At 41.6% G+C, this 26,868-nt stretch overlaps 1 protein-coding gene across 1 annotated transcript in view; it reads right to left on the bottom strand.

Annotated features, from left to right (window-relative positions):
• Nucleotides 1–26,868, bottom strand: part of ARHGAP10 (Rho GTPase activating protein 10) — a 136,254-nt gene that overhangs the window by 576 nt on the left and 108,810 nt on the right. The window contains exons 20-22 of the mRNA XM_063135686.1: nt 25,088–25,247; nt 20,093–20,227; nt 18,664–18,755 (exon numbers count right to left, since the gene is read on the bottom strand). Coding sequence (XP_062991756.1) covers nt 18,664–18,755; nt 20,093–20,227; nt 25,088–25,247 — 387 coding nt within the window. The remainder of the gene's footprint in view (nt 1–18,663; nt 18,756–20,092; nt 20,228–25,087; nt 25,248–26,868) is intronic.

Genomic DNA, 26,868 nt, shown 5'->3' with positions numbered 1-26,868 from the left:
TAGCTGTTTGAAAATTTTATGTTATCCCCAATCTCTCTCTCTCTCTCTCTCTCTCTTATTTATTTATTTATTTATTACTGATCACAACAAGAATAACCAGTCCAACAAGGAAGTCTTTGGCACCAAATCTGATAGCAACTTTCTAAAGCTATATGCATAGATAGGAAGGAGATAAGGAATTTATGCACATGCAGCTCTCAAGACTTAATGTCATGTATGGGAACGAATGGAGGCTGGTTTTCCAAGACAAACTTGTACTCCTATAAATACTGACATAACACAGACACACAAAGGCTCCTTGACCCCAGGAAATCCTACTCAGCCCTACCACTTTCCTACTGAGAGTTCATCAAGCATTATCCACACACTTTCTAGCGTATTTTTGAAAGCAAAATTGAGAGGCTTATATACTGTTAAACACTGAACTCTTCAGCCTGTTCAATTCTGCCGTGAATTCTGTGTTTGCACAGAATACTGAAACACACAAGCCCCAATGGAATAGCATGAGGGGAAAGTATGAGATATAAGGAGTGGGACTTGTTATGAACGGACTCTAAGCAATAGAATGTAACAGGGTAAAATGTGGAACATAGTCATTATTATTTTTTTAAAAAGGAAATGTAGTAAGGAGGATTTTCTTTAGTTATCAATCCTGTCTATATTGCTCCCAAATTGCTTGACATGGATGGACAAACAATTATCTGGGAGGCTCATAGCTGAATAAGGACTTATACATTCACACCAACCATGGGGCAGGATCTACAGAAGCCACAGGGATGCTTGAATGGAATGGCTCAACCTCCTGTATTTTTGTGCAGGGATAAATGTTTTTTTATAAGCCATTATAAGTATGGGTTATGTATGCAACTAGAGTCCTTCTCTAAAGCTTTTTGAGAGAACCAGTAAACTCCTGCACAGGCAAGGGTTCCCATTTGCTTCAGTATCAGATACCGTTCCATTCAAGCATCCCAGTGGCTTCTGCAGATCCTGACAGTGCCTGGATTAAAATAAAAGGATTATGGTAGTTGGAGTCGGCTACCGCCCACCCAATCAAGGAGAAGATTAGGATGAAGCTTTTGAAAAGCAAACTGCCAATGTTTCAAGGAGGTGTGATGTAGTATGATGCCACAGTTGAGTTCTTGATTGTAAAGAAAGCAAAAGCTGAGTGTAGCCACACATGTATGCTGGATTTTAGGAAAGCTGATTTTAATTAATACAGAACAATGATAAGTAAGGTCCCATGACAAGTGACCCTAATGAGAAAAGGAATCCAAGATGGGTAGGAGTTTATAAAATGGGAAATTTTAAATGCACAGTTACAAACAATTCCTACAAAGGAAAAAAGGTAGCAGAAAACAGAAGAAGCCAATGTGGCTACACAAAAAGGACAAATACAGAAAGTGGAAGGAAGGTCAGGCTACAAAAGAAGAGTACAAACAGGTGTCACAGAAGTGCAGGAATGGTGCCAGGAAGGCTAAAGCTGATAATGAACTGAGGTTAGCGAAGGATGTTAAAAGCAACAAAAAAGTTTTCTTTAGGTATGTGCATAGCAAAAGAAATGATGTTTCAACTACTCAATGAGGCTGGCAAAATGGTAACAGATGACAAAGATAAGACAGAAGCGCTCAATTCCTACTTTGGCTCATCTTTTCTCGAAAGAGCTGGCAAATGTGAAGTACAAGCTAAAGGAGCAGGATTGCATCTTGAGATTGATAGATACATGGTTAAGGAACACCTCATTACTTTAAATAAGTTCAAATCTCCAGGGCCTGATGAACTGCATCATAGAGTGATAAAGGAACTGGCAGAAGAACTCTCAGAACCATTGTCTGTTAACTTTGTGAAATCGAGGACGACAGGTGAAGTGCCAGATGACTGGAAGAGGGCTAATGATGTCCCTATCTTCAAAAAGGGCAAAAAGGATGCAGACAAGCTGGATGGGGTTCAGAGGAGGGCAACACAGATGATCAGGGGTTTGGAAACAAAGCCCTATGAGGAGAGACTGAAAGAACTGGGCATGTTTAGTCTGGAGAAGAGAAGATTGAGGGGAGACATGATAGCACTCTTCAAATACTTGAAAGATTGTCACACAGTGGAGGACCAGGATCTCTTCTCGATCCTCCCAGAGTGCAGGACACGGAATAATGGGTTCAAGTCACAGGAAGCCAGATTCCGGCTGGACATCAGGAAAAAAATCCTGACTGTTAGAGCAACACAATGGAACCAATTGCCTAGGGAGGTTATGGGCTCTCCTACACTAGAGGCATTCAAGAGGCAGCTGGACAACCATCTGTCAGGTAAGCTTTAAAGTAGATTCCTGCAACGAGCAGGGGGTTGGATTCAATGATCTTATGGGCCCTTTCCAACTCTACTATTCTATGATTCATAGCAATTCAAGTACTTATAGGTAGACAACAAACACTGCAGTAACTGTACATTACACATGGAGTGGTTGTTAGGAAGAGAGAGAAGTATTTTGCAAGGTGGAGTTAATTCGTTCCTACTTTGCTAGTCGGAGCAAATATTCTCTTCGGAACTGAATAAGACTACAGTAAGTACAGCAGTACCAATGCCACTTATAGCAGACTCTTTTCTGCCGATATTCACGGCACTTTGGAATGCTACTGCCAAACAACTGAAGAATGGTGCTGCTTATACATACGTTTTAAAAGAAAAATTTCAAGGTGACAGATGCATACATTAATGCACACAGCTTCAAAAATCGTAACTCTGAGCTGCAGAATGATGTCAAAAATTGAAAATGCTTGGATGAAAGAATACATGGAAACATACCCTTCTCAAACGGAAAATTAAAACTACTGTTAATAATTAGCATGCCATTTATCTTTTTAGCATTTTCTTTTTAGCATGATTATAGGCTATGAGCACATTTTAAATGGAATGTTGTGACATCACCACAAATGGTCTCCAAAAAGTTCCTTCACAGCAGCTGTGACTCTACCACATGCATACTAAGAATGCCAAGACATTACATGCATTGTGTAAGTTAGCATACAAATATATTGGACAGACAATCTCTGCTAATTATTATTTTAAATATTAAAATAGTTGCCCAAATTTTATTCATACAAGAAGCCCTGAATTTGTACCATAAAGCTTTGCTAGTGGTGGGCTGATGCATCAAATTGATATTAATGAATAGACAGACAGTGTTTACTACTAAAACACCCATTTAATTTCCAAATATTTAGACATTTGTTCTTCATTTGTAGTAATTTATTCATGTTTACTAGGATTGGAAATCAAAGGTGGTGGTGAAGCAGTTGCCACAGGTCCAACTCTTGGTCTAGTGCACTGCCGAAACGGCTTTTAAAATGGTTTCCTCTGGTCTTTTTGGAGACCATTTGTGGTGATGTCACAACATTAATGACATAGTGGAGTGCTCAGGTTCACCAAGAAAAAATAATCATGGATGGAAAAGAAAGGTTGTATGGATTGGATTTGAACTGATTTCAGGGGGGAAATATTGGGTGAACAAATGGCAGTTACTGAACAGTGGAATTTTACTTATTTATTTATTTATTTATTACATTTTTATACCGCCCAATAGCCGAAGCTCTCTGGGCGGTTCACAAAAATTAAAACCACAGTAAAACACCCAACAGTTTAAAACACAATTACGAAATACAGTATAAAAAGCGCAACCAGGATAAAACCACACAGCAAAGTTGATATAAGATTAAAATACAGAGTTAAAACAGTAACATTTAAATTTAAGTTAAAATTAAGTTAAAATTACTTCTCCTATGGGATGCAATATTACTCAGAAAAGTCCCTGCCCCGAGAAGCTAACACTAAAGTTCAAACAGTGGAGGCAATAGAAGAGGAGGAGGAGGAGGAGGAGGTGGTAAGCAGGTGAGGAATATGAATTCAGTTCAGTTCTACACATTTAGGCAGAATTTCAGTCAAGGATGAGGACTAAGGCAAACATTATTATTGATTGGAGGTGGTTGTTCTAGATATCTGAGGAGGAACTACTCTCATTGTCCACCACTACATCATCATTTTGATGCATGTTCCACTATTTATTAGTGCCAAATGCTTGGATCCCAATTGGTTTAGCGAAGAGCCAATTCTACACATGGCATATTCTACTTAGATGTTCACCACTGCAGAATCAGATTTGAGTTCCCCTTACAATCTGTGTTTATCCCATGACCACACGATACTTTTCTGTGCTATGTATCCTTAAAGGCAATGGCATTGGCCGGTTTTACAAATATGGCTTTGTTCACAAAACGTTTAGTCTAAAAATGAGATACTGTGGCTACGCAGAGCCTGAAATCAATGGACTTGAGCATACCTGTGCTGAATTATGGCAACTGTGTGTAACAAGATATATGCATCACTTCTGACACATTAAATGAAAACTTTACACTGTGCAAAGTCTATTAGCCTTCCATTTTAATCACATAAGCTATTTTAGTCCCACTAAAGTTGGTGGCACAGAAGTAATTTCAAAGCAAACTGGGAATAATCCTGTTTGATATCTTTGGGATATCTCTGGAATACATGGTTTGGGGACTGCAACAATATCATCTCCTCTGCTGCTATAATTAAAAAAGCTTTAACAATCTTTCTTCAACTAACCACCATAAAGAAAAGCTATTTGCTGAGAAACACACTCTTCCTCAAAATCAACATATTTAAAACAAATACTAATGGCCTTCATGTGTAGTTTTGATTTACTGTAGTAAGATAAATACGACCTTTTACTTCAATGAGCTATACTATTTCCCAACAGTTTAGTTTCAGTCTATAAGTATCTACCCTATATTTACCCCAGAGAAAGTAGTTGTGGTGCAGGGAGATAAATTCACCTTTATCCAAACACACAAAACAAAAAACATTACTCATTCTCTCTCTTGCCCCCATCCACAGCCCATTCCGTTTTTCCTTAAGTTTTCTCCTCCTGTATTTCTCACAAAGTATATTAAGTCACTAAGAGTCGGAAGCGACTGAACGAATAAACAACAACAAATTTCGCACTCTGCAAACCTCTCAGCAGCTGACCGGCATCTACATACTTTCTCTGGCATCTCAGGATGTAACTTTCCCAGGCTCACAAATGCTTGGGATTGTTCTAACTGGAAGTCCTAGCGATTGGATCCAAGGGCGTCTTGCATACGAAGTATGTGTTGTACCACTAAGCTACTATGGCCTCTCCACATCATATGCATGTACAAAACATGGTGGTTTACATTTTAGTTGTGGCAGCAGTAGCAGCCCTATTAAAACGTGCATCGATTGAAACATGAGCAGGAAAGTATCTTGATGTCCCTGTTTACCCTTGACACTATGGAGAATATTGTATTAGCTAATGCTGAGGAACACACTGGCTGGATGAAAACATGGAAACACTGGTTGGATGAAAACATGTGCAGTTTCACTCACTGATGCCCAAGGTAACCAATCTACTGGTAAGAACTGTGTTCTCATTTTGTCATACTAGCGTCTTCCTCCCTCCCCTCCCCATCCCCCTGCAAAGATAGGAGAATCCCTGGAGAAGGTGTTAAGAAAAAGTTTCATTCCCTGGACCTACCTTAAAGTGATTATCTAGCAGATATATAACAGTATTCCTTTTGTACTAACCTGTTTTGGACAAGAGTCCAGCTACCTTGCTCGATGCAAGGAATGCACACACCATATTTGGGGTATAATTAAAATATATATGATATGTCATGTCTTCACTGTTCACAGCTGGGAACTCTTAATATGCCAATGGAGAGCTTGGCCAGAGAAATGTGAGCATGTTTGGTTAACCAAGTTTGATGCTTTTATTTTTCCTGCTCCAAATTCCACCAACACTCCAGTCTAATGAAGCTAACCTTATAGTTCATGATCTAGTGTCTGTGAATGCATTCCAAGACACTTTCCATTCTGTGAGTGTTAGACTGCTCTAGGAGTCTCCATTACCGACAAGTGAAGGTCTACTAGGAACCACGGTAAGGGACCTATAGTCAGCATCACAGAACAGTGGCAGTTAGTGCATATATTTAAATTGCAGATCTTCCTTCTTTTTCTCAGATCTGTAAACAAGGGGAAGTGGAAGCAGCCCTTTTTAGAAAAGGTCTCTTGACGTGGATTGGAAGGTGTCCAACTGGAGAGAAGAGGACGAGTCTTTCTTGTACCCCCTCCTCCTCCACCACAGGCAGCCCTTGTCCACACATGGTGCCACCATGACTGTGGTGGGTGAGATTTCAAACACTGTGCATGCACACGTGAAGCATTAAAAATGTCAGTGGCAACTGTGAAACTGTCCTCTGGGTATCCCTGAAAGGGGACAGGACTTTCAGAGATGGGTCAAATAATTCAGGTGCCTTGCTGGCCTCCCAGCAGCTTTCAAATCCCTAATACAAATACAGATAAATATCATTTTCGTAGATTTAAATACAAATACACCCCCCCATGTCTAGCACAGGCATGTACATATAGTATATTATGCCATATAAACATGACATGCTGTGCAAGCCTGCACACACGGAAGCCTCTTCTTTAAAAGGCTGTGGTAGAAATCAGCAGAAGAGAAGCCACAGTTCCTCTTGCCCTTCCAGGCCGGGAACCAAGGAAACAAGGAAGACACATCTCTATACTGTAAGCTTTGTCCTTGGACTGTACTATACTGAAAGCTATACTGTAAGCAGTTTTGTCCTTGGAACAAATTGCTTGGGGAAACCATTAATCAGTCGCTGAAAGGCCTTCAATGCTCTGACCTACTGCTATTCCTTTTTCTGCAGCATCAGAGTGATCCCACAGCTCTCAGGACCAATCAGCAGATTCTGGATCTGCTACTGTAACCAGCCGTAGCCATTCTCTTCTTCCCCTTGAGCCGAGCCCTGTCCACCTATCCCCGGCATAAGCAGACAGATGGGAATGGGGAAAGGATCCTGGTCCCACAATCAAGGTTTACCACTTTAAAATTTGAAGAAGGAAGGGGAGGGGAATAAAGATTGGAGAAGGGAAAGGGAAGGTAGGGAAGAGGAGGAAAACAATAATAAAAAGGAATGTGGGGGGAGGAGAAAGACATAAAAATCCTCCTTAATGGAAGTGGCACCTCATGTCAGACACTAATTTAACAGTTATTTTAATGGTTGACACTAGCAGTATGTCAATTTGATTGATAGACTGTCACTTTGATAGTTAAAGTTATTGGTGGAGCAGCAAAAACGGTATATTATTATCTTAATTCTTCATTTAAGGGCTTATTAAGGCATGTGGGAATTTAAACCGAGTGATGAATATGAATTGAATCCACAACATTTGAATGCAGTCTAAGTGCACCAGGTGCCAGGCAGCAAAAGAAAGTATGGAGGAGATGAGACTTTTTGTAGGACTGCTGAAGGACAAGTGAGAACAATGAGATGGCTTTATAGATTTAGTAACTAAGAAGTTAACTAATTAGCCTCTCTGACAATGAAAGACTCTGCTATGATATATTTCCTTTTGCCAAGACCAGGATGTCACTAACAGCTGTAACCAGTTTGGACTCCGCCCCCTTCCTCCATTGTCATAAGATGGGAAAGGCAGCAACACTGACACGCCACAGCCTCTCCAGTATCAATAGAGCAGAGAGGTTGTGCCAGTGCTAAAGACACTAGAAAGAATTAATACTTATTTGCTTTACTTAGGTAAACTGCTAGAAGGCATTATTAAGGTTGGAACAGTGAAACATAAAGAACAAATCTTGCTAAAGAAAAACCCACACTGCCTCTGCAAAGAAAGGACTTGCCTTGTTACCTGTTTAGACCCATAGATGGGAGTAAGATAGAAGTCACTAGATACTTGAATTAAGGTGCCAAAAGGTTTTTGCTGCAACAGATGAACACAGCTATCCCTCTGGAAACTGAATTATTAAAAAACATTTCAAGTAAAAGGCCCATAAGGAAACAATGGCCATGTGATAACAGGTATAGGGATAAATAAGGGTTTTCACAATGGAGGGGGGGGAAAGCAAAGGATCTACACTTAGGCCAATGCTTATGGAGTAAAACAATAACAAGGATGCCAAGTTTGCACATGGCACCAAATTATTCAAGATGTTAACATTCCAAGCAGATGAAAAGAAGGTCTTTGCTGACTGGAAACTAACCAACAGACTAATAGATATCATTCAATGTAAGTCAACTCAAAGTGTAGGATTATAGTATTGACTACTCTGACTGGCAATGGCTCTCCAGGGTCTTGGCAGAGGTCTTTGACATCACCTGCTACCTGATCTTTTTTTTTTTCAACTAGAGATATGAAGGAGTTCACTTGAGGCCTTCTGCATTTGAAGCATGTGTAGTAACTAAGCTGCCCATGAAAGAAATCTTAGAAAGCTCCCCAAAACAACTCTGAATGCCAAAGCACTGAAACAGGTCAATGCAATGTCAGGGGGCTGAAAAGATATAATCAAGAATTAGAATGCCACTGTATAAATCCCTGGTGCTGCCACATTTAGAATACAATGTTCTGGTCTTCCATATATCAAAAAGGATATTGTGTAGCTGGAAATAAGTGCAGGACAGGGAACTAATGGATCCTTTTCACCTTACCTGCAATCATAACTCCTTCCTTCAGTATGATGGTAACATCAGAAGACCCAAGCCATATGGGAGGAACTGCAGCATGATCTTCTACACCAGGGATAGGCAACCTTTTTGGACCCTTGGACACATCTGGCAATTTGAGAAACTGCCAAGCACCACCACAAAACAGCTACCATGGGGGCCATGTCTAGTCACAAAGTACACGTAACATGTCCAATACACTGTATACAAGAAAAGGTGGGGTCTGAATATACTAAACAGCTCATTTAAACCTACAGCTGGTAAGAAAACGTGCCCATCTTTTTTTTTTTTTTGAAGTGCTACACACAATGTATAACTCATTTACTTCAGTTAGATCAAAACAGAGCTGCTAAGCTATTAACCGGGACTGACCGACATGCTCATTTGATACCAGTGCTTTTTCAGCTGCTCTGGCTCCCAGTCCATTTCCAGGCCTGCTTCAAAATGTTGCTATTGACCTTTAAAGCCCTCAATGGCTTGGGGGAAGAGTTTCTAAATAGACATCTCCTCCTCCCCTATGTACCTGCTCAGAGCCTTAGGTCATCTTTGAAGGTTGTCCTCTGGGTACCCCTGCCAAAGGAAATTAAGAACATGGTGCAAGAAAGAGGGCTTTCTCAGGTGTGGCACCCCATTTTTGTAACGTCTTCCCCAAGGAAGCTCACGTGGTGCATACACTGTATCTGGCATCATCAAAGACCTTTCTTTTCTCCCAGACATTTTAGATTTTGTGGCTGGTTTTATATAGTTTACATTGTTTTTTTCCTGTGCTGTTTATTGTTTTCTATTCAGTATTTTAGCTTAATTTTCTAATAACTTTTGTTATTGGGTAGATTGTAAATAAATAAATGAAGTTACAGAATTATTAAACTGCCACAAGGCGTACTGATAGCAACCAGCTCAGACAACTTCCAGAAATGGCGAGAAAAATCCATAGAGGATAGATGGCTGTAAGCTACAGGAATGAAAATAGAACCTTCATGTTCAAAAGCAGGACATCTCTTAGCAGAGCTTCCAGCTGGCCAGGACTGAACTGGAACAGCTTTCTGTGTAATATAGGTAAGCAATTCTTATGTTCCTACCATAGAGGGGGTCCAACGACAGAGATCTTTTGATATCCTGAGCAGACGGCATAGAAAGGCAACACGAAGCTCAATTTTTTAATGGAAAAAACTACAGAGGCTTCATTAGTGGCACTGAATTGATACTAAACTGAGAAGAAACCCTGGAATAATTCATTTTTAAAAAGGAGGCTTTGCTGGGCATCCTATCCTATCACTGCATTCTCCCAGTCATACCAAAAATGGGCTTGGAAATCCAGGAGAGTCTGCCTTCTTCTCTTTCATCCATCTCTCTGGTAATGGGAGATAACCAGCTGTTCTCACATCGCTACGGTCATACATAAAACCTCTGTACATTTGGTCTTCACAGCATGCCTGGTTTTGTACCTCATCTATTCCAGAAACCATGCAGGTTGAGGTTGAGATCAACATGTTTGAAGGTTTTATTGTGTTAGTTTAGTAATGTGGGGACAAATACAGGAGAAGGGGCTCTCCCACTGCTACGGTATCATTTCAGTAGGATGTAAGAGGAAGGGAGATAGTAAGAGGAACTTACTATCTCCCTTTCTCCTTTTGAGCAATGGACACAAGGCATGACATGCCTGAAGATGTTCTGTGCCATTCCAGCAATGTAAACCACATGCTTCAGACCATCTTCTATATTGATTTGACTAGAAAGGATCTTCGCAGGCATGCTAAGAAACCCCACCCTAATACCAAATTAAACTTGCTTTTAAGAGACTACTTTGAAGACACTAAACATTTATCTAATTCCTCTTTTATCACACTTGACTTAGACACAATCTGCCTGTAAGGTAGCTTTTGACAAGAAGAATATACACTAGACATGTTTTGTTAATGGTAAGTATATAGACCAGATGCGTAGAAAGAAAGGGGAGAACAAGAGGGGGAAATGATATGGTGGGGGGAAGCCCAATTGTTTCCCAGCTGCTGCAACAAAAATAATAAGATCCAGGACAATCTTGTTCAATCAAATGTGTCTCTGCACATTCAAACAGGCTTGGTGCATTTTTCTGCTTTAAATTATGTGTTCCCCCTCCCTCAGTGCCCGCTTTTCTCTGCTCATGCCGAAAAATAGTTCCTTTCTGGGTTCTGCACCCGTCTCAGCTTGCTTAAAAAATGAAAAGAACGCTTTGCCAAGGCTTGGGGGGATGAAAAGATTAAGTTCATAAAAAACTTTCTTAACTTATATTTTTGGGATAATATAGTAATGGCAAAAAGGGGCACTATAGGAGACATGAGCCATATTTAGATGATGGCATCATGATGATGATGATGATGATGATGTTGCTTTTAAGGCACAATTTTATTGGATTCCCCATGAATCTAAAATGGGAATGTGGAAAGCCCAATGCTTTCTCCCAAAATAAGGATGAGGAAATTTAGATCTGCAATTTTAATCTGGTCATCCGTCCTTTCTATCTGCCCTCTTAGTGTGGCTCCATGCTGGCTGATTCCTGCCCCAACCCTGAGGATTATGTCAATCAGAGGTGAGATTCCTAGGAAGTATAGGGAAGGTGTGGTTCTAAGGGCTTCCTGGAAGATCAGCGTGATAGCTGACTGCCTTCAGTAGTAGCAAATATCCTTACAGCATGTTGCTCTATACTGCCATAATGCAACCCTTCAGGCAATAACACAATGGAGCAAATAAGCCACCCATTTTCAGAGTCAGGTAGAAACAGTGCCAGTTCCAACAGGAAATCTTTCCCAACCAAGCTATTTCTTATAGAAGTTTGAGGGATTCTGCCTTCAAGTTCAGGACCAGATCTTATAGAGTATATGAGGCTTCCACCAAAAATAGCAGGCCAGTGTCTGCACCCCTCATCCTGGGTGTTGAGTTCCAAACAAAATGCATAACATGTTCCTTTGTGGAACTTTCCCTGCCCACACAAGCAGCAGCTGATGAACTGCAGCAGAGATGGGGCAATCTGTAGCACAAAGATGCCATCGCATGAGAACAGCCTAATCGCAACCTGGAACCTCCAGATGTTTTGGACTTCCAACTCCTAGCTTTCCTGACCATTGTCCATGCTGGCTGGGCTGATGGAAGCTGAAACACCTGGAGGGCACAAGGTTGGGCAGGTCTGTTCTAAAAGATACCCAAGGAGAGAGGAGGCGGAGACCCAGGGCTGATGTTTTTGGCAGAAGCCATATAAACTCCATAATGTGTAGTTGCCGCTTGGGTAAGATAATTTACATATTGGCTTACATATTGGGAATGAAATACATTTAAGTGATAGCCAATGCGCAAGTGTATTATCATTTCTGACCAGCTGACAATTAGCAAAAGGTGAAGATAAAACTTCAGCCTAGGAATTGTTAGCTTTTTCCCATTTCTAAGGCTCCATGAATACAGAGCAAAATCCCTATTTCTTTCTAGCAGAGGGAAAGTGTGCAGAAGCTATTTATGTAACAGCTTTGAACAAAGGCATTCTGGGTCATAACCTATCAGTGAGGATTCTGCCCTCTGTTAAAGCAGAGTTTCTCTTGTAAAGCAAGCTGCTGCACTGCAGGTGGCAGCTTCCAGATGGTGGCTGAAGGGCAGAATTAAATGGCGAATAGCTGCATATGGCTATTGTAGATTAAGTCTTCCTGTGTGTACCTTCTACCTGAGGCCCAGACCTCTGGGCAACAAAAGAATGAACACCAACTTCACAAGATCAGGAATTTAAAATTTCACCTCCTGCCCCACCATGAATAGTGCCTCAGCCTTTTGCGACAATCTACCTCAGACCTGGATTTGTCCTTCTGGCAGCTGTATCCTTCTTTCTTACACCATGCTCAGGTTCCACTGTTATCTCCTCTACTTATCCTCCTGCCTGCTCAGTTGTCTCCTCTGTGTATTTTGTGCATTATTCTCTTTAAAATCCCTGATCTTATAACTAGGGTGACCATACGGAAAGAGGACAGGGCTCCTGTATCTTTAATATTTGTATAGAAAGGGGAATTTCAGCAGGTTTCATTTGTATGCATGCAGCAACTGGTGAAATGCCCTCTTCATCGCAACAGCTAAAGCTGCAGGAGCCCTGCCCTCTTGATCAGATACAAAAGAAGGCAGGACTCCCGCAGCTTTAGCTGTTGTTAAAGTGCAGGAAATGTATACAAAGGACCTGATTAGTCCCAAGATAAGGAGGGACAAGAATAAAATTAAAAGTGAGGACAGATTCCTTACAGCTATCCCCTCTTCTAGTCCTTCCCCCAACCAGATGGTTCCTGGCGGCCTTATCAGCTTGCTCTCGGGTCTGGTGGTGCTGCTGCTGAATGCCAGGTCAGTCCAAAACAAAATCTCTCTCATCCATGATCTGATTGTGGATGAGGGGGCTGACCTGGTATGCATCACTGAGACCTGGGTGGGGGAACTGGGAGGGGTTGCTCTCACCCAGCTCTGCCCTCCTGGGTACTCGGTGCAGCACCAGCACAGACTCGAGGGCCGGGGAGGGGGGGTTGCCGTGGTCTATAGGAATACAATCTCCCTCTCTAGGCTTCCTGTTCAGTCGAGTGCTGATCTTGAGTGTCTGTACTGTGTGCTGGGTACTCGAGACAGATTAGGGATTCTGCTGGTGTACCGTCCACCCCGCTGCCCCACAGTCTCCCTGCCTGAGCTGACGGAGGTTGTCTCGGACCTGGTGTTGAGAACCCCCAGGATGGTGGTTCTGGGGGATCTCAACTTCCATGCCGAGGCTGCTGTCTCTGGAGCGGCTCAGGACTTCATGGCTGCCATGACAACCATGGGGCTGTCTCAACATGTCATCGGCCCAACACACGCAAAGGGACACACGCTTGATCTGGTTTTCTCGACTGGGCAGGAGGATGGTGATCTGGAAGTGGGGGAACTAACATCTACCCCCTTGTCATGGTCAGATCACTTCCTACTGAGGTTTAGACTCTCGGCGGCCTTTCCCCTCTGCAAGGGTGGGGGGCCTATTAAAATGGTCCGCCCCCGGAGGCTAATGGACTCCGATGGATTCCAGAGGGCTCTGGGGGATTTTCCTGCTGATATGGCCAGTGCTCCTGTCGAAGCCCAGGTCGCTCTGTGGAATGCAGAGATGACTCGGGCGGTTGACACGATCGCGCCCAAGCGTCCACTCCCTCTGAGCAGAGCCCGGTCAGCTCCTTGGTATACACCTGAGCTGAGGGCAATGAAGCAAGAGGGGAGACGGCTAGAACGCAGGTGGAGGAAGACTCGTGCTGGGTCTGATCGAACACGGGTTAGAGCTCACTATCGAGCCTACTCTGTGGCGGTGAGGGTGGCAAAGAGGCAGTTCTTTTCCACCAGCATTGCGTCTTCTCAGTGTCGTCCGGCGGAGCTTTTCCGGGTGGTTCGCGGCCTGTTACACTCTGGGCCAGGGCGAGAGATGGTGGAACCCTCGGTAGCACGCTGTGACAAATTTGCACGGCACTTTGAAGATAAAGTCGCTCAGATTCGTCATGAATTGGACACCACACTTAATGCAGCTCCACTAGTAGAGGTGTTCAGAGCGCCGTCCGGTTCAGTTTTATTGGATGAGTTTCAGTTAGTGAGGCCTGAGGATGTGGACAAGGTGCTTGGCCAAGTCCGGTCGACCACCTGTGTGCTTGACCCTTGCCCCTCATGGCTCATTACATCAAATAAGGAGGGGATCGCCGGCTGGGTCCAGGAGGTTGTAAATGCCTCCTTGAGAGAGGGAGTGGTGCCGGCCTCTTTAAAAGAGGCGGTAATTAGACCACTCCTGAAGAAGCCTAATCTGGACCCGGAAGATGTTAACAACTACAGGCCGGTGGCTAATATCCCTTTCCTGGGCAAGGTGCTTGAGCGGGTGGTTGCAGGACAACTCCAGGCACTCTTGAATGAAACGGATTATCTAGATCCATTTCAATCGGGCTTCAGGCCTGGTTTTGGAACGGAAACTGCCTTGGTCGCCCTGTGGGATGACCTCTGTCGGGAGAGAGACAGGGGGAGTGCGACCCTGTTGGTTCTCCTGGACCTCTCAGCGGCCTTCGATACCATCGACCATGGTATCCTTCTGGATAGGTTGTCTGAGCTGGGAGTTGGAGGTACTGCGTTGCAGTGGTTCCGCTCCTACTTGGATGGCCGATTCCAGAAGGTGGTGCTGGGGGATTATTGCTCTGTGCCGTGGCACCTAAGCCATGGGGTTCCACAGGGCTCTATCTTATCCCCTATGCTGTTTAACATATACATGAAGCCGCTGGGGGAGGTTATCCGGAGATGTGGACTGAGGTGTCATCAATATGCAGATGATACCCAGCTCTACCTTTCCTTTTCATCAAACCCAGGTGAGGCAGTGGCTGTTCTGAACCAGTGCCTGGGCACGGTAATGGACTGGATGAGGGCTAATAAACTGAAACTCAATCCAGACAAGACGGAGGTACTGTTAGCGGGTGGTTCTTCTGTCCGGCGAGGTGATGTTTGCCCTGTCCTGGACGGGGTTGCACTCCCCCTAAAGGATCGGGTCCGTAGTTTGGGGGTGCTCTTCGATCCAGAACTGTCACTTGAGGCACAGGTGAACTCAGTGGCAAAGAGCACCTTTTATCAGCTCAGGCTGATATACCAGCTGCGCCCTTATCTGGACAGAGATAGCTTAGCTACAGTTATCCATGCTCTGATAACCTCTCGTTTGGATTACTGCAATGCGTTATACGTGGGGCTGCCTTTGAAAACGGTCCGGAAACTTCAACTGGTGCAAAACAGGGCAGCAAGGTTATTAACAGGGACTGGCCGGCGAGATCACATTACGCCAGTCCTTTTACAACTTCATTGGCTGCCAGTCCAGGTCCGGGCCCAATTCAAAGTGCTGGTATTAACATTTAAAGCCCTAAACGGTTTGGGGCCAGGTTATCTGAAGGAACGCCTCCTCCCATATGTACCTACCCGGACCTTAAGATCATCTACAGGGGGCCTTCTCCGTGAGCCCCTGCCAAAGGAAGTGAGGCAGGTGGCTACTAGGAGGAGGGCTTTCTCCGCTGTGGCACCCCGGTTGTGGAACGAGCTCCCCAGAGAGGTCCGCTTGGCGCCTACACTGTACTGCTTTCGTCGCCAGCTGAAGACCTTTTTATTCACTCAGTATTTTAACACTTAATTTTAACTTAAATTTAAATTTTACTGTTTTAACTCTGTATTTTAATCCTATATCAACTTTGCTGTGTGGTTTTATCCTGGTTGCGCTTTTTATACTGTATTTCGTAATTGTGTTTTAAACTGTTGGGTGTTTTACTGTGGTTTTAATTTTTGTGAACCGCCCAGAGAGCTTCGGCTATTGGGCGGTATAAAAATGTAATAAATAAATAAATAAATAAATAAATAATCTAACAAGAATCCTAGTCTAGATAGGAACATAAGAAGCTGCATTATACTGAGTTATATAGGGTGACCTTATGAAAAGGAGGACAGGGAATTTCAACAAGTGTTGTGTGCATGCAAATGACACCTGCAGAAATCCCCCTTTCTATACAACTGTTAGAGATACAGGAGACCTGTCCGCCCTTTTATATGTTCACCCTATTATAACATCTTGACATCGTCCTCAAGAATGCCCTGGTTTGGATGCAACATGAAGCTATGCTTGTTTAGCTTAACTTTGGCTTGTTTTATTTCTCAAAGTGACCAGGCTTGCTAACAAGCTCTCCCTCTGCATCTTGGCTTGGGATATATTTTAACTCTGAGCACGTTCTCCCCATATCTAGTGATATATATTAAAACCACACCTCTGATCCTCTCAAGCTATAACAGTTGAATAGATGCAAATGCAGTTGAACTTAGAAGGTTTCCCACAACTACAACCACTTCCTGCTAAACTCTGTTTCTGCAACCATCTATCCACACCCTTTATATCCTATCAGCCCTAGTTATTGCTAACACCTGTTCTTCTTCTTGCTCACTGCTAAAGTTTTAGTATTGGAAAAAAGTGTGTCTTTGCTGAAATAGAGACCAGACTGGGGAGGACTTTGTTTAGGGGGGGTTGGAAGGAAAGGGTTAATGAAGATTGCTAACAAGTCTTCATAGAGAGTGTCTAGGACTAGTTTTTTGCACAGTTTGTGCCAAGGCCAGCCAAAAATATTCAAGGAGAATGTGCAATTCCCACCCTGTTTCTGTAGCCAGCCAAGGCTAGAACTAGCAATACAGTGAAAGCTTGTCATTCCTTGGGTGCTGCGAAGTGCTTCAGTATAGCTGGCCAATTACAAAGGAGTTGGTGGGGTGATGACAATAAACCAGCATTAGGTGAAACAAACTGTGATTTGAATGTATGGGCTGGATCCTGGTTTGTTCAACAAATCATAGTTAAAACTAACTATGCTTAGCTTTACATCTAAATGCAACCAAAATTGTGCCCCTACCAATAAAATCTCATTTCTATTCCTTGTGTTCTCTTTCTATTTCAACCTATAAAATCATTTTTTATAATCAACTTCCTTCCGGAAATAGTTACTTTCATAATCTTTTGGTATCTTCCATCCCTAAACTATCTTCACTCTAACTGCAACATGTGCATATCATAGCTCTCCTCCTCCTTCTCCTCCTCCTCTCTCTCTCTTTCTCTTTGTTCCATTCAATTTGTCTTGCTGTATCATTTAGTCTGTGAGCCTGTGGGACATCTGCCAACTTTTATATTTTGATTTTTTAAAATGGTCAATTCCTCCAGGATATAGTGGGCTCCTACACGAAATAAAAATATATGAATACTCTCACTTGCCCAATTCCCCTTTTTTTTCCACAGCAGCATTCACCCAGATAACAATTTGGCTTAAAAATTTTGACTGAAGTTTTAATTAAGTACCTGTGTTAACAAAACAGCCCAATAAGGACTTAACCTATTAAGTAGCCATGTAACACTGAGTCAGTTGGAATGGTAAAAACATGATGGGGTGAAAGGAGGAATAGTATTGGCTGTCTGGCAGTGGCCAGTGTAGAGAAAGGTCTGACTGCAGCAGGGAGGATTCAAAACACTGCTATCTGCTAGCAGGAAAGGCTAGCTGAGAGAGAAGATAAGAAGCACAGAGGGAGCAAGTTAGAGAATAAAAAGTTATATCCACATGAATTTTCTTCTGTTGTCCTCTGCTGCATTAATCTCCTCCTCTGAAAGAAATGTGCAAAAGAGGATGGAGGGAAAATTACAGATATAAAAAGGAGAGAGAGAACCATCATCCCTTTGCTTCATCTCTCCTCTTTCCTTCTCTGAGAGAAACAACCAAAACGGGGAGCAAGGCAGAAACTCATAGATATAAAAATACAGAGAGAAACATCTCACTGTCTAGATAGGTAATTTCTTGATTCACACCAAGAACCTATTTTTAATTGTCCCCAGGGATAGAAATATGAGCTTCCCATATAAATCAATGAGAAATCCAAGATTTTAATTTGGCCAGGATTGGGTACGCATTCCAAAGCCCCAAAAAGGTAGCAGCAAAAAGTAGAACTCCTGCTGTAATTCAGATCTGACATAGTGTGCGACGTAGCCCTGCTAATATAAATTACAAAGCAAATGCAGTGCATTTTCTCATATGGTAGGTTGGAAGGGTCTGTGGCTAGGCAAAAACTACAGCCCTGCAGGATGGTGCACTCTCAATATAGCAGGTGAGAGGAGAGGCTGAGGCTGGATGGATTCTCAGTCAAAAATCCCCCCCCCCCACCATACTTCTCAGGTTGAAATACTTAATTCTCAGGCTGAAATACTTCTCAGAGTCCCATCCCAGCCAAACCCAATTACATGCAAAAGCCTCATATTCCATACTTTTAAATGTTAAAAAAAACTAACAGACATTAAATTAGGCACATGAAGGAAGACAAGTTAGAGCAGGGACTCTTGGGTTTGATGCTAACTTTTTTTTCACCCACTCAGCCACAGGTGTAAGTAACACACGTGCACACGCGCACGCACACAGAAACGAGATACACTACAGTGATTTTTGGGGGGAGGCAATTTTGTGTGGGGGTTTCTGTATGTGTGTGTGTCCCTATGTGCTATTTCTTTTAAAGGTGTGTTGTTTATTTTTGACTTTGTAAAAGCTATAATACTTACCATCTTCAAAAATTGCCCCAATTTGAAAAGATAATTCAGAACTATGCTCTGCTTCACATGGATACACTGCTCTTGCTTTTCTGCTGACAACACTGAAAAAGGCAAATATTTTTGTAAGTAGTTAAAAATGTTGCAGAATCAGTGTGCAGTTGTTAAATTTTGCACCAGAAAGGGGGGCAATACTGTCCACACAACTCATGTGTTTGTTGGGGGTGGAGAGAGAACAGTTCCAAAAACAGCAAAATATCCTTCAAATAGAAATCTATCATCCACTATCTGAGCAAGAGCTTGTCAAATATGGGATATGCAAGCCAATAATTTGCACTTAATATAGCAGTCTGTAAGATATGCAGAAACCTATTTATTTGAAGACATAAACATCTTAACACACTTCAGTTGGTGCAACTATTCTTAAAGGCATATATGGTAACTGTAGCTACATTTAATGTTTAACTTGAAAAAAACTGAGATCTGATGTATTCGTTATCTCATGTAAGTACAACTAGATGCACTTTTATTTTCCAAAGTAATGGGTGGGGGAGGGAAGGGAAGCGGGATCCAATAAAAATTATAGCCTTGGCCACTACATTAAAGTTGCTTTTCCACCGAGAAATGCACAATGTAATCATTCATTACCAGGAAACCTGAGAGAACACCTTCTCCCCTACCAACCTGCCCAGTCACTGAGGTCATCCGAGGACATGCTCCTGATAGACCCATCCTCCAATTAGAGTCCACCAGGAGAAGAGCCTTCAGCGTGGTGGCCCCCATCTTACAGAATTCCCTGCCTCTGGAGGTCAAGCAGGCGCCAACTTTGCATTCTTTTCGGCGCCTCCTGAAAACTTCATTATTCCAGGAAGCCTTTCCTTAATGACCAGCCATGGTTCACTGTACATTTTGCTTCTTTTAAAATCGATTTTAAAGTGTTTTATTCTGTTTTTATTTTATTTTATTTTGTACACCACTCTGAAATTTTGAACGGGGAGTGGTATATAAATATTGTAAATAATTAAAATAAATAATTTAACACACACAGGATTTGCCTACAATAACATGTCACAATTATGTCACCAGCTGTGCATATTCTGGCTAACATGAGCGAAGATCTTCTTTGCTTCCCACCCCATCCATTTCCACCTACAGTGTTACACTGTGAGTGGAGCTACAGTCAGGGCCCATAATGGAGCAGTCAAGGGCTAAGCTAGAGCTTTTTCCTGCTGGCTCTCCAACCACTATACAAACCCAAACATGCTAGTTTATCAAGAATATCAAAGTGATTGTTCTACTTCTGAAATTGTTGTATCTAATATTATATATATATATATATATATATATAGAGAGAGAGAGAGAGAGAGAGAGAGAGAGAGAGAGAGAGAGAGAAAGAAATAGAAACATGGATGAAAAGAAGACAACTAAATAGCAGTGTTACCTTCCTGCTGGCCTTTCAGTCTCTTTGGCAGGGGAAGGAAAGGAGAAAGTTGATGATGTTGATGTGATTGTGGTAGGTGTTGCATTTGACTGCACATTCATCCAGGAAACCATTGATGAATGAATATCGGTGGAGCTGAAGGAAGACATTTTCAAAAGAAAATTAAATCTTCAACACATACAATTCAGTGTAGTAGTCAGTTTAAGTTTTGAGATCAGTAAAGGGAATGAAATTATTTGCCACTCATCATAATGCATGTTTTGCCCCTATAATATACTTTTTAAAATATGCCACCAACCCTCTATGAAAAAAATTGTAATCGTAACAAACCTCCTAATAAAGGAAAACTCCTGCTTTGTATCATTTAGGCAAATATGATTTTATTTTTACTGAGCCAGGTTTATTGCTGAGTATGAGCCATACGGTGCTCTTAGAGCAAAATAAAGAGGCTGAGTTAAATGCTGACGTTTATACAGAACAGAGTTAGTTGGCAGACAGTGTGTTCTAATGATAACCTGAGAACATCAAACAATTGCTAACAGCTTGGCTAACAAGGACTTACAGACTGTTATATTGCCATGAACACCAGTTACTATTTCCCCTGAGAGATATGGATTAATAGTGCATCATGATATTTTGACTTTAAAAGAGAGAGGGAGAGATTCCCTTCTCTCTCTCTGAAAAACTGCAACACTGTTCCATGGTAGGGGAAGGAGAAGAGAATGTAAGCATGAGAGTGATGGGATGCCATCCAAGTTCTAGTCTGTAGTCTCTAGCCTGAAGTGAAATGATGAAAGGAGGTTCTTGGACTGGTTTTAGATGGGGCATTTAAAGAGATTTTGAGTCAACTTCACCCCAAAGGCTGGATACAAAGGGGAAAAAAACCCAGTCTCCTCCCTGCCCTCCCCCCAAAAGTAGGAGAATCATAGAATAGTAGAGTTGGAAGGGGCCTATAAGGCCATCAAGTCCAACCCTCCGCTCAGTGCAGGAATCCACCCTAAAGCATCCCTGACAGATGGTTGTCCAGCTGCCTCTTGAATGCCTCTAGTGTGGGAGAGCCCACAACCTCCCTAGGTAACTGGTGAAAAATTAATCCATTTCCCCTATCCTAAGCTGCCCGATCCCAGATCCCAAAAAGGAGAAGGAGCCATGGCAGTTTCAGTTTGTACTATAGGAGACCCCACATACTGGGCTACGTGCATTACTGTATATACATTCACAGGTCATTCAACGACATAGACGTTCAGTATGACAAATGACAACATTCATGTTCATCAACTGTTATCTAATGGGTATGATGCAAATGGAATACTATCTAGGAACAGCTATTTTCCAAGAGACAAAATAAAACCTGAGAAGGGCAGTCACTTTGGAGTTCCATGCTGCTTCGGCCTTTGCTTTATGAGAAATTCAATCCTGCTTTAGAAAAATCACTGCAATGCTCTTGCTGATACCGCTTGTGGATATACATGGCCTACAATGCAGCAAAGAAAAGCCCTTTTTCTGGAAAAAAAAGTGTTGTGAAATCTTTGTGGATACAACCAAAAATATCCATGTGCGCCTGTCAAATATCCATGCGGGCTCTTTGTAATTCATTGACTCTCTTGAAATCTACTTTATATTTCCATTTTAAAGAATGAGATTCAGCAGTAAAAAAAATGAATGCTGAGTTCTAAGGAAAACATTGCTGTATATACATTTGACTCATGTGATGGTAAACCAGACTCCTGAAAATAAAAAACCCTTTTGATTACCAAAGCTACAGTAAGTTAAGAATATCTGAAAGTACTGAAATATAAATGTGGTAGCTTATGAATTTTTTTGACAATCCTGTATGAATGTGGATGGCATCTGAAACAGAGGCAATAATATTGTCTGCAAAACGGGAGAAAAATAACCTATCAATCATCTCTACTTGACAAGAAGAGTTTTTTTCTGCTATAGTTTAATTTTGGGGTGGCAAGGGGGGAGTGGAGTGGTGGAAAGGTTGGAAACCTGACAGAAAATAAGCTAGAGATCTTTTACTGATATTCAGGAACCAACTCCTGAAAAAATGATTTTATTGGATATATATCTGACTGGTTCCTAAGGTAACTCTGCTGAACAGAATAACCTTATCTCAAGAATCAGTGAGCAAAGTAAGCAACAGGGAGAAGCTATGGAAAAAATCTATACCAACTCTTCAGAAAAATCAGTCTTGTCTCACAGTTGTCAAAAAGTAAGCACGCAACAGCCAGGGAATTCCATGTGATTTTAAAATGCTGTTACTACAAAAGATTCAATATGGACTTTAGATGTAATACGTGATTCAGTAGTGTACAACACCAGGAGACAGATACTCTTTGCATATTCAGATCCTGTTCAGAAGACACACTAAGCCACAATGGTTAAGCACTTTTGAGTTAAACTTTATGGCCAAGCATATCTGTGAACCTTGCCTTAGCGTGTCGTGTGAACCATTCCTAATCATGGTGACTACATAACCATGGTTTAAACATGCTCACTAACGATTTGCAGCAAAAGGATTAGCAACCTAACCATGGCTTAAGTGTGTTGTCTGAACAGTTCTTCAATGTTCTATGAAGCATGTGAATGTATACTGTTGGATAGGAATATGGACAGGAAGATCCTGCATCTCTGTATATCTTGTTAAGATTCTGTACCTGCAGCAGTTAGAGCCACAGCAAGATGAAAATGTTTTAAAGTTCTTTACTTTTATGAAAGCAAGAAATCCTCCATTATTATTATTATTTACATTTATATACCGCCCATAGCTGAAGCTCTCTGGGCGGTTTACACAACTTAAAATCAGTGAACATTAAAAAGAAATATACAAAATTTAAAACCACAAAAAGCATAAAATACAAACAAAAACAGACAATATCCATTTAAAAACAACTATTCTGGGGTCAGTTAAAAAACTCAGAATATGCTGTTAAATGCCTGGGAGAAGAGAAAAGTCTTGACCTGGCGCCGAAAAGATAACAATGTTGGCGCCAGGCGAGCCTCATTAGGGAGATAATTCCATAATTGAGGGGCCACGACTGAAAAGGCCCTCTCCCTGGTTGCCATTCTCCAAGCTTCCCTCGGGGTAGGAACCTGGAGGAGGACCTTAGATGTTGCGAGGGAGCAGGATTTGAAAGATAGGCAAGGTAGCCTATAATGCCTGAGACATAACAAAAATGCTACATTTGTACAAAAGGTAAAATCAGTCTACATTAGTTTTAGTAACTGCACAATAGATCACATTAAGGAAATCACTCTAATTCCATCAACACTGAGCTATAAGAGCTCTGCTACCCTGATGACAATCAAGCCCCATAAGTTGACTATGTGTTGGGTCTAGCCACCAAGGAGTCTCCACTTCTGAAACTGCTGAGTCCCACAAGGCTTAAAGAACCTGCCTACTCATTTCTGAATGCCCCTCCCCCCTGTAGCGCATTCCGTTTTTCCATCTTAGTTGGGCAATTTGGAATATGCAGCTTTATAGCCCTTTTCCTTATGGTTACTTTCCTTCTATTTGTGTTGCTCAGGATTTTTTAAAAACAGTTCTGGATCTGGATAGTGCAGCATTTTCACAGCTTTCATAATGTTGAAAATTCAGTGAGGAGCAATATACTAGTTTGATCAAAAGACTATTTAACATCTTTACACGCTCTATTTTAAGGTCCCATCATGACATATTTAGTACGTGGATATTACTTCTATGTAGGAAATTGCATATTCATCACACACACACACACACACACACACACACACTCACACACAGTCATGAATTTCAATGACACATGTCTATTTTGCCTCGTGTATTGTCTGAAGAACTTACCACCAACTGAAAACTTCAAACAAGAGTGCAATCTTAGGGTACATACCATTTCCTACACGGGAGAGAAAGCTATGTAGGTAATTTGTTGTGTATGACTGGACCCTCATACTATGACGGTAGGCTCTTCAGTATGGGTACAGCAGTTTTAGAAGCATTAAAACAGACAAATCTGACTCTGATCAGGTGAGGTCTTTATTGTAACACAAGAAAGAGCAAAGTCCATAATAGCAACTTTTTAACAAGCAATCAGCTATATAGGTTTCCTTCTGGGTGCTTTGAATGGCAGCAAAAGATACACTCCTTTAAAAAAAGGCTTAGTATGATTCACTTTCCACAAAAGGTTTAACCCAGAATAGAACGTTTCCCTGGGCTACAGAGCACAGAAACACTATTGCAGCTGTACCAGTCTTCAATCTTCCACTGTGACTGCCACTGTGATTCCACATTTCTCTTTTCTGAATGATTGCACAGAAGGCTGAACTTTTACATTTAATATTACTTGGGGGTGGGGGGAAGATGGACATTACACTGCACGAACTGCTTTACTTCATAAAAGCTCTAGGTTAATTATAAAAATCCTCACACTTACTTGCATATTCTAAAATACTAAGAGCTAGACTCACTTTCCGAAATGCAAACAATCCAAAGGCAAAATTCTACCTCCACCCCACCCCTTTATGGGCAGTAAGGATTAAAAAAGGATAGCAGAGAAGAATTTCAACCAAAGCCTGTGGATTAAGCAGAAATCAAACACTTCGGAAACTTGTTGGGTGTGCACATGGCTGAATGGGAAATGTACAGGCCACACATTTCCCCATGTAGCTTGCCAAGGTGTGTGGGTGTGAAACAGGGATCTCTTGATCTCTTAGTATTTTAAAATACACCTTAAATAGATACTAAGCAATAAAAGTCCTAGTTTTGCAATGTCATTTAATAATCAAACCTAATAAAATCAAGATGCACACTGCCATTTTCTTTTAGTTTAGAGATTTTCATTAGAAACAGAAAATCTGCTTCCAGTTTTTTTTAAAATAAATAAATAAATCCTGCCCCCTAAATTTCCTCTTTCTTTGGTACTTGGAAATAATTTATCTATGACAACAAGAAATCTGTTCTTTGGGAGATTTTTATACAGCAGACTGCCTTCGAACAGAAATGATGTTACTTACAGATTGACTGCTGAGTCTACTGCGTCTCCACTGTCAGTTATAAGATGATTCTTTTGTGTGTCTGGAGGGCTGCTGGGGACAGCAGTTGTAGGAGACTGAGAAGACAGAGAATCCATGCTACCAGTGGGTGTGCATTCTTTGGGAGGGCTAAGACTGTCACCTGAAGAATGAGTAAGAAATAAAGATTGTTTTATAACAAATCAGAGTACTAAAATATACCCTATTTCTTCGATTCTAAGACACACTTTTCCCCCCATATAAACATCTCTAAAAACGGGGTGCATATTAGAATTGTGGGTGCGTTTATTATTTCTTAGAATCAAAGCTTTTTTTCTGTTGATGGTACTGAAATTAGTGTGCATCTTACAATCGATGGCATCTTAGAATCGAAGAAAAATGGTAGTATAATACTTACTGTGTGAAACATACTGCACAGAATATTTGCACTGAAATCTAAGACTTTCTGGCTCAGTTCAGAAACACATTTCTCAATGGTGGTTTTAGAACTCCACAGTGGAGTTTTTATACCACCATTGAGAAATGTGTTGTCTGAAGGGAAAACTCCACCCCACGGGGGAGGTTTTTTTAGAAAACACTCCACGCTGAATATCCATGCTGTGCAGAGGAGAGTTCCTGTAAAAGCGTTGTGTTGTGTGGAAGGCTCCTTGGAGTTTCCTGTTACATTGAGTTGACTTTTCTCACTGACTACAGAGTTCTCTGGCAAGAATGGCAAAAGAAGGGAGTGCCACTCTAGGAGAGTTGCCGAGATTGGTTTTTTACAGCAATGTCCGATAGGATATCATCAGGAGGACTGGGGGAGGAGAGAGGGCAGAGAAACTGTCAATCAAACATCGCACTGCCTTTTACTCAACTCCACGGGAGCCCACAGTCACACAATGGTGTATTTAGAACATGTTATAGAGTACCCCCTACAAACTCAACCGTTGAATGGAGATTTTTCACTGCGTAGAGAAACATGTTCTCTGAACTGAGCCTTTGAAATAGATTACACTGCTGATAAGTTCACTTATCTGCACTACCCTAACTTGCAAGTGGCTTCAGGCTTAAAGTAAATTTATCCACAAAACTGTTGTTCACTAGAATTGGACGAGAATGTGTGTCATTTTTTCACCCATAAAATTAGTGCATTGACATAATTCGGACAAATGGATATATTTTCTGCATAAAAATGGATACTCATCATTAGCGGTCATCCAACTTCTCAGGTGCATATTTTATATCAAATCATCAGGTTAATATCAGACATGCAACAATAGATTAGAGCTAAGGGTTAGCACACATGCCTGTACATTGTTTGATTATGCTGCACTCAATGACTATCAGCAGAATGAGTGAACTGACTATACTGAATTATCTCATAGGGAGGTTATGTTTGGAGATACTTAACTATATCCAAGGGGATCGTAATTTTGTTCAATCACTTCTTTTCTAGATGTACCCCTTTGCACCAGACTTCTTGGAAATCTCCAAGGAACACAATAATTCTGTTATTGCTTGAACACTGGTGAAAAATCTGACCTGAAAATATCTCCCTAGAATCTAAGCTAGATTGCCATAGCAAGGTGTACAAAACATAGGAAGAGAGAATTAATTTCGAAAATGAATCATACCAATTCCAGCCTATTCACACTTTCTGGCACACCAGATCTATTACCTTGTTTCTGTGCATCTGATGCATTGAGCTGATGATTTTTAGATGCTGCCTGCAGTTCAGATTTGCATGACATGACAAGAGCGCTTGTAGTAAATTAGATTGTGTG

Source organism: Elgaria multicarinata, chromosome 10 (assembly GCF_023053635.1).
Source record: "Elgaria multicarinata webbii isolate HBS135686 ecotype San Diego chromosome 10, rElgMul1.1.pri, whole genome shotgun sequence".
NCBI lineage: Eukaryota > Metazoa > Chordata > Lepidosauria > Squamata > Anguidae > Elgaria > Elgaria multicarinata.
This window is presented reverse-complemented; position numbering and strand designations above follow the sequence as displayed.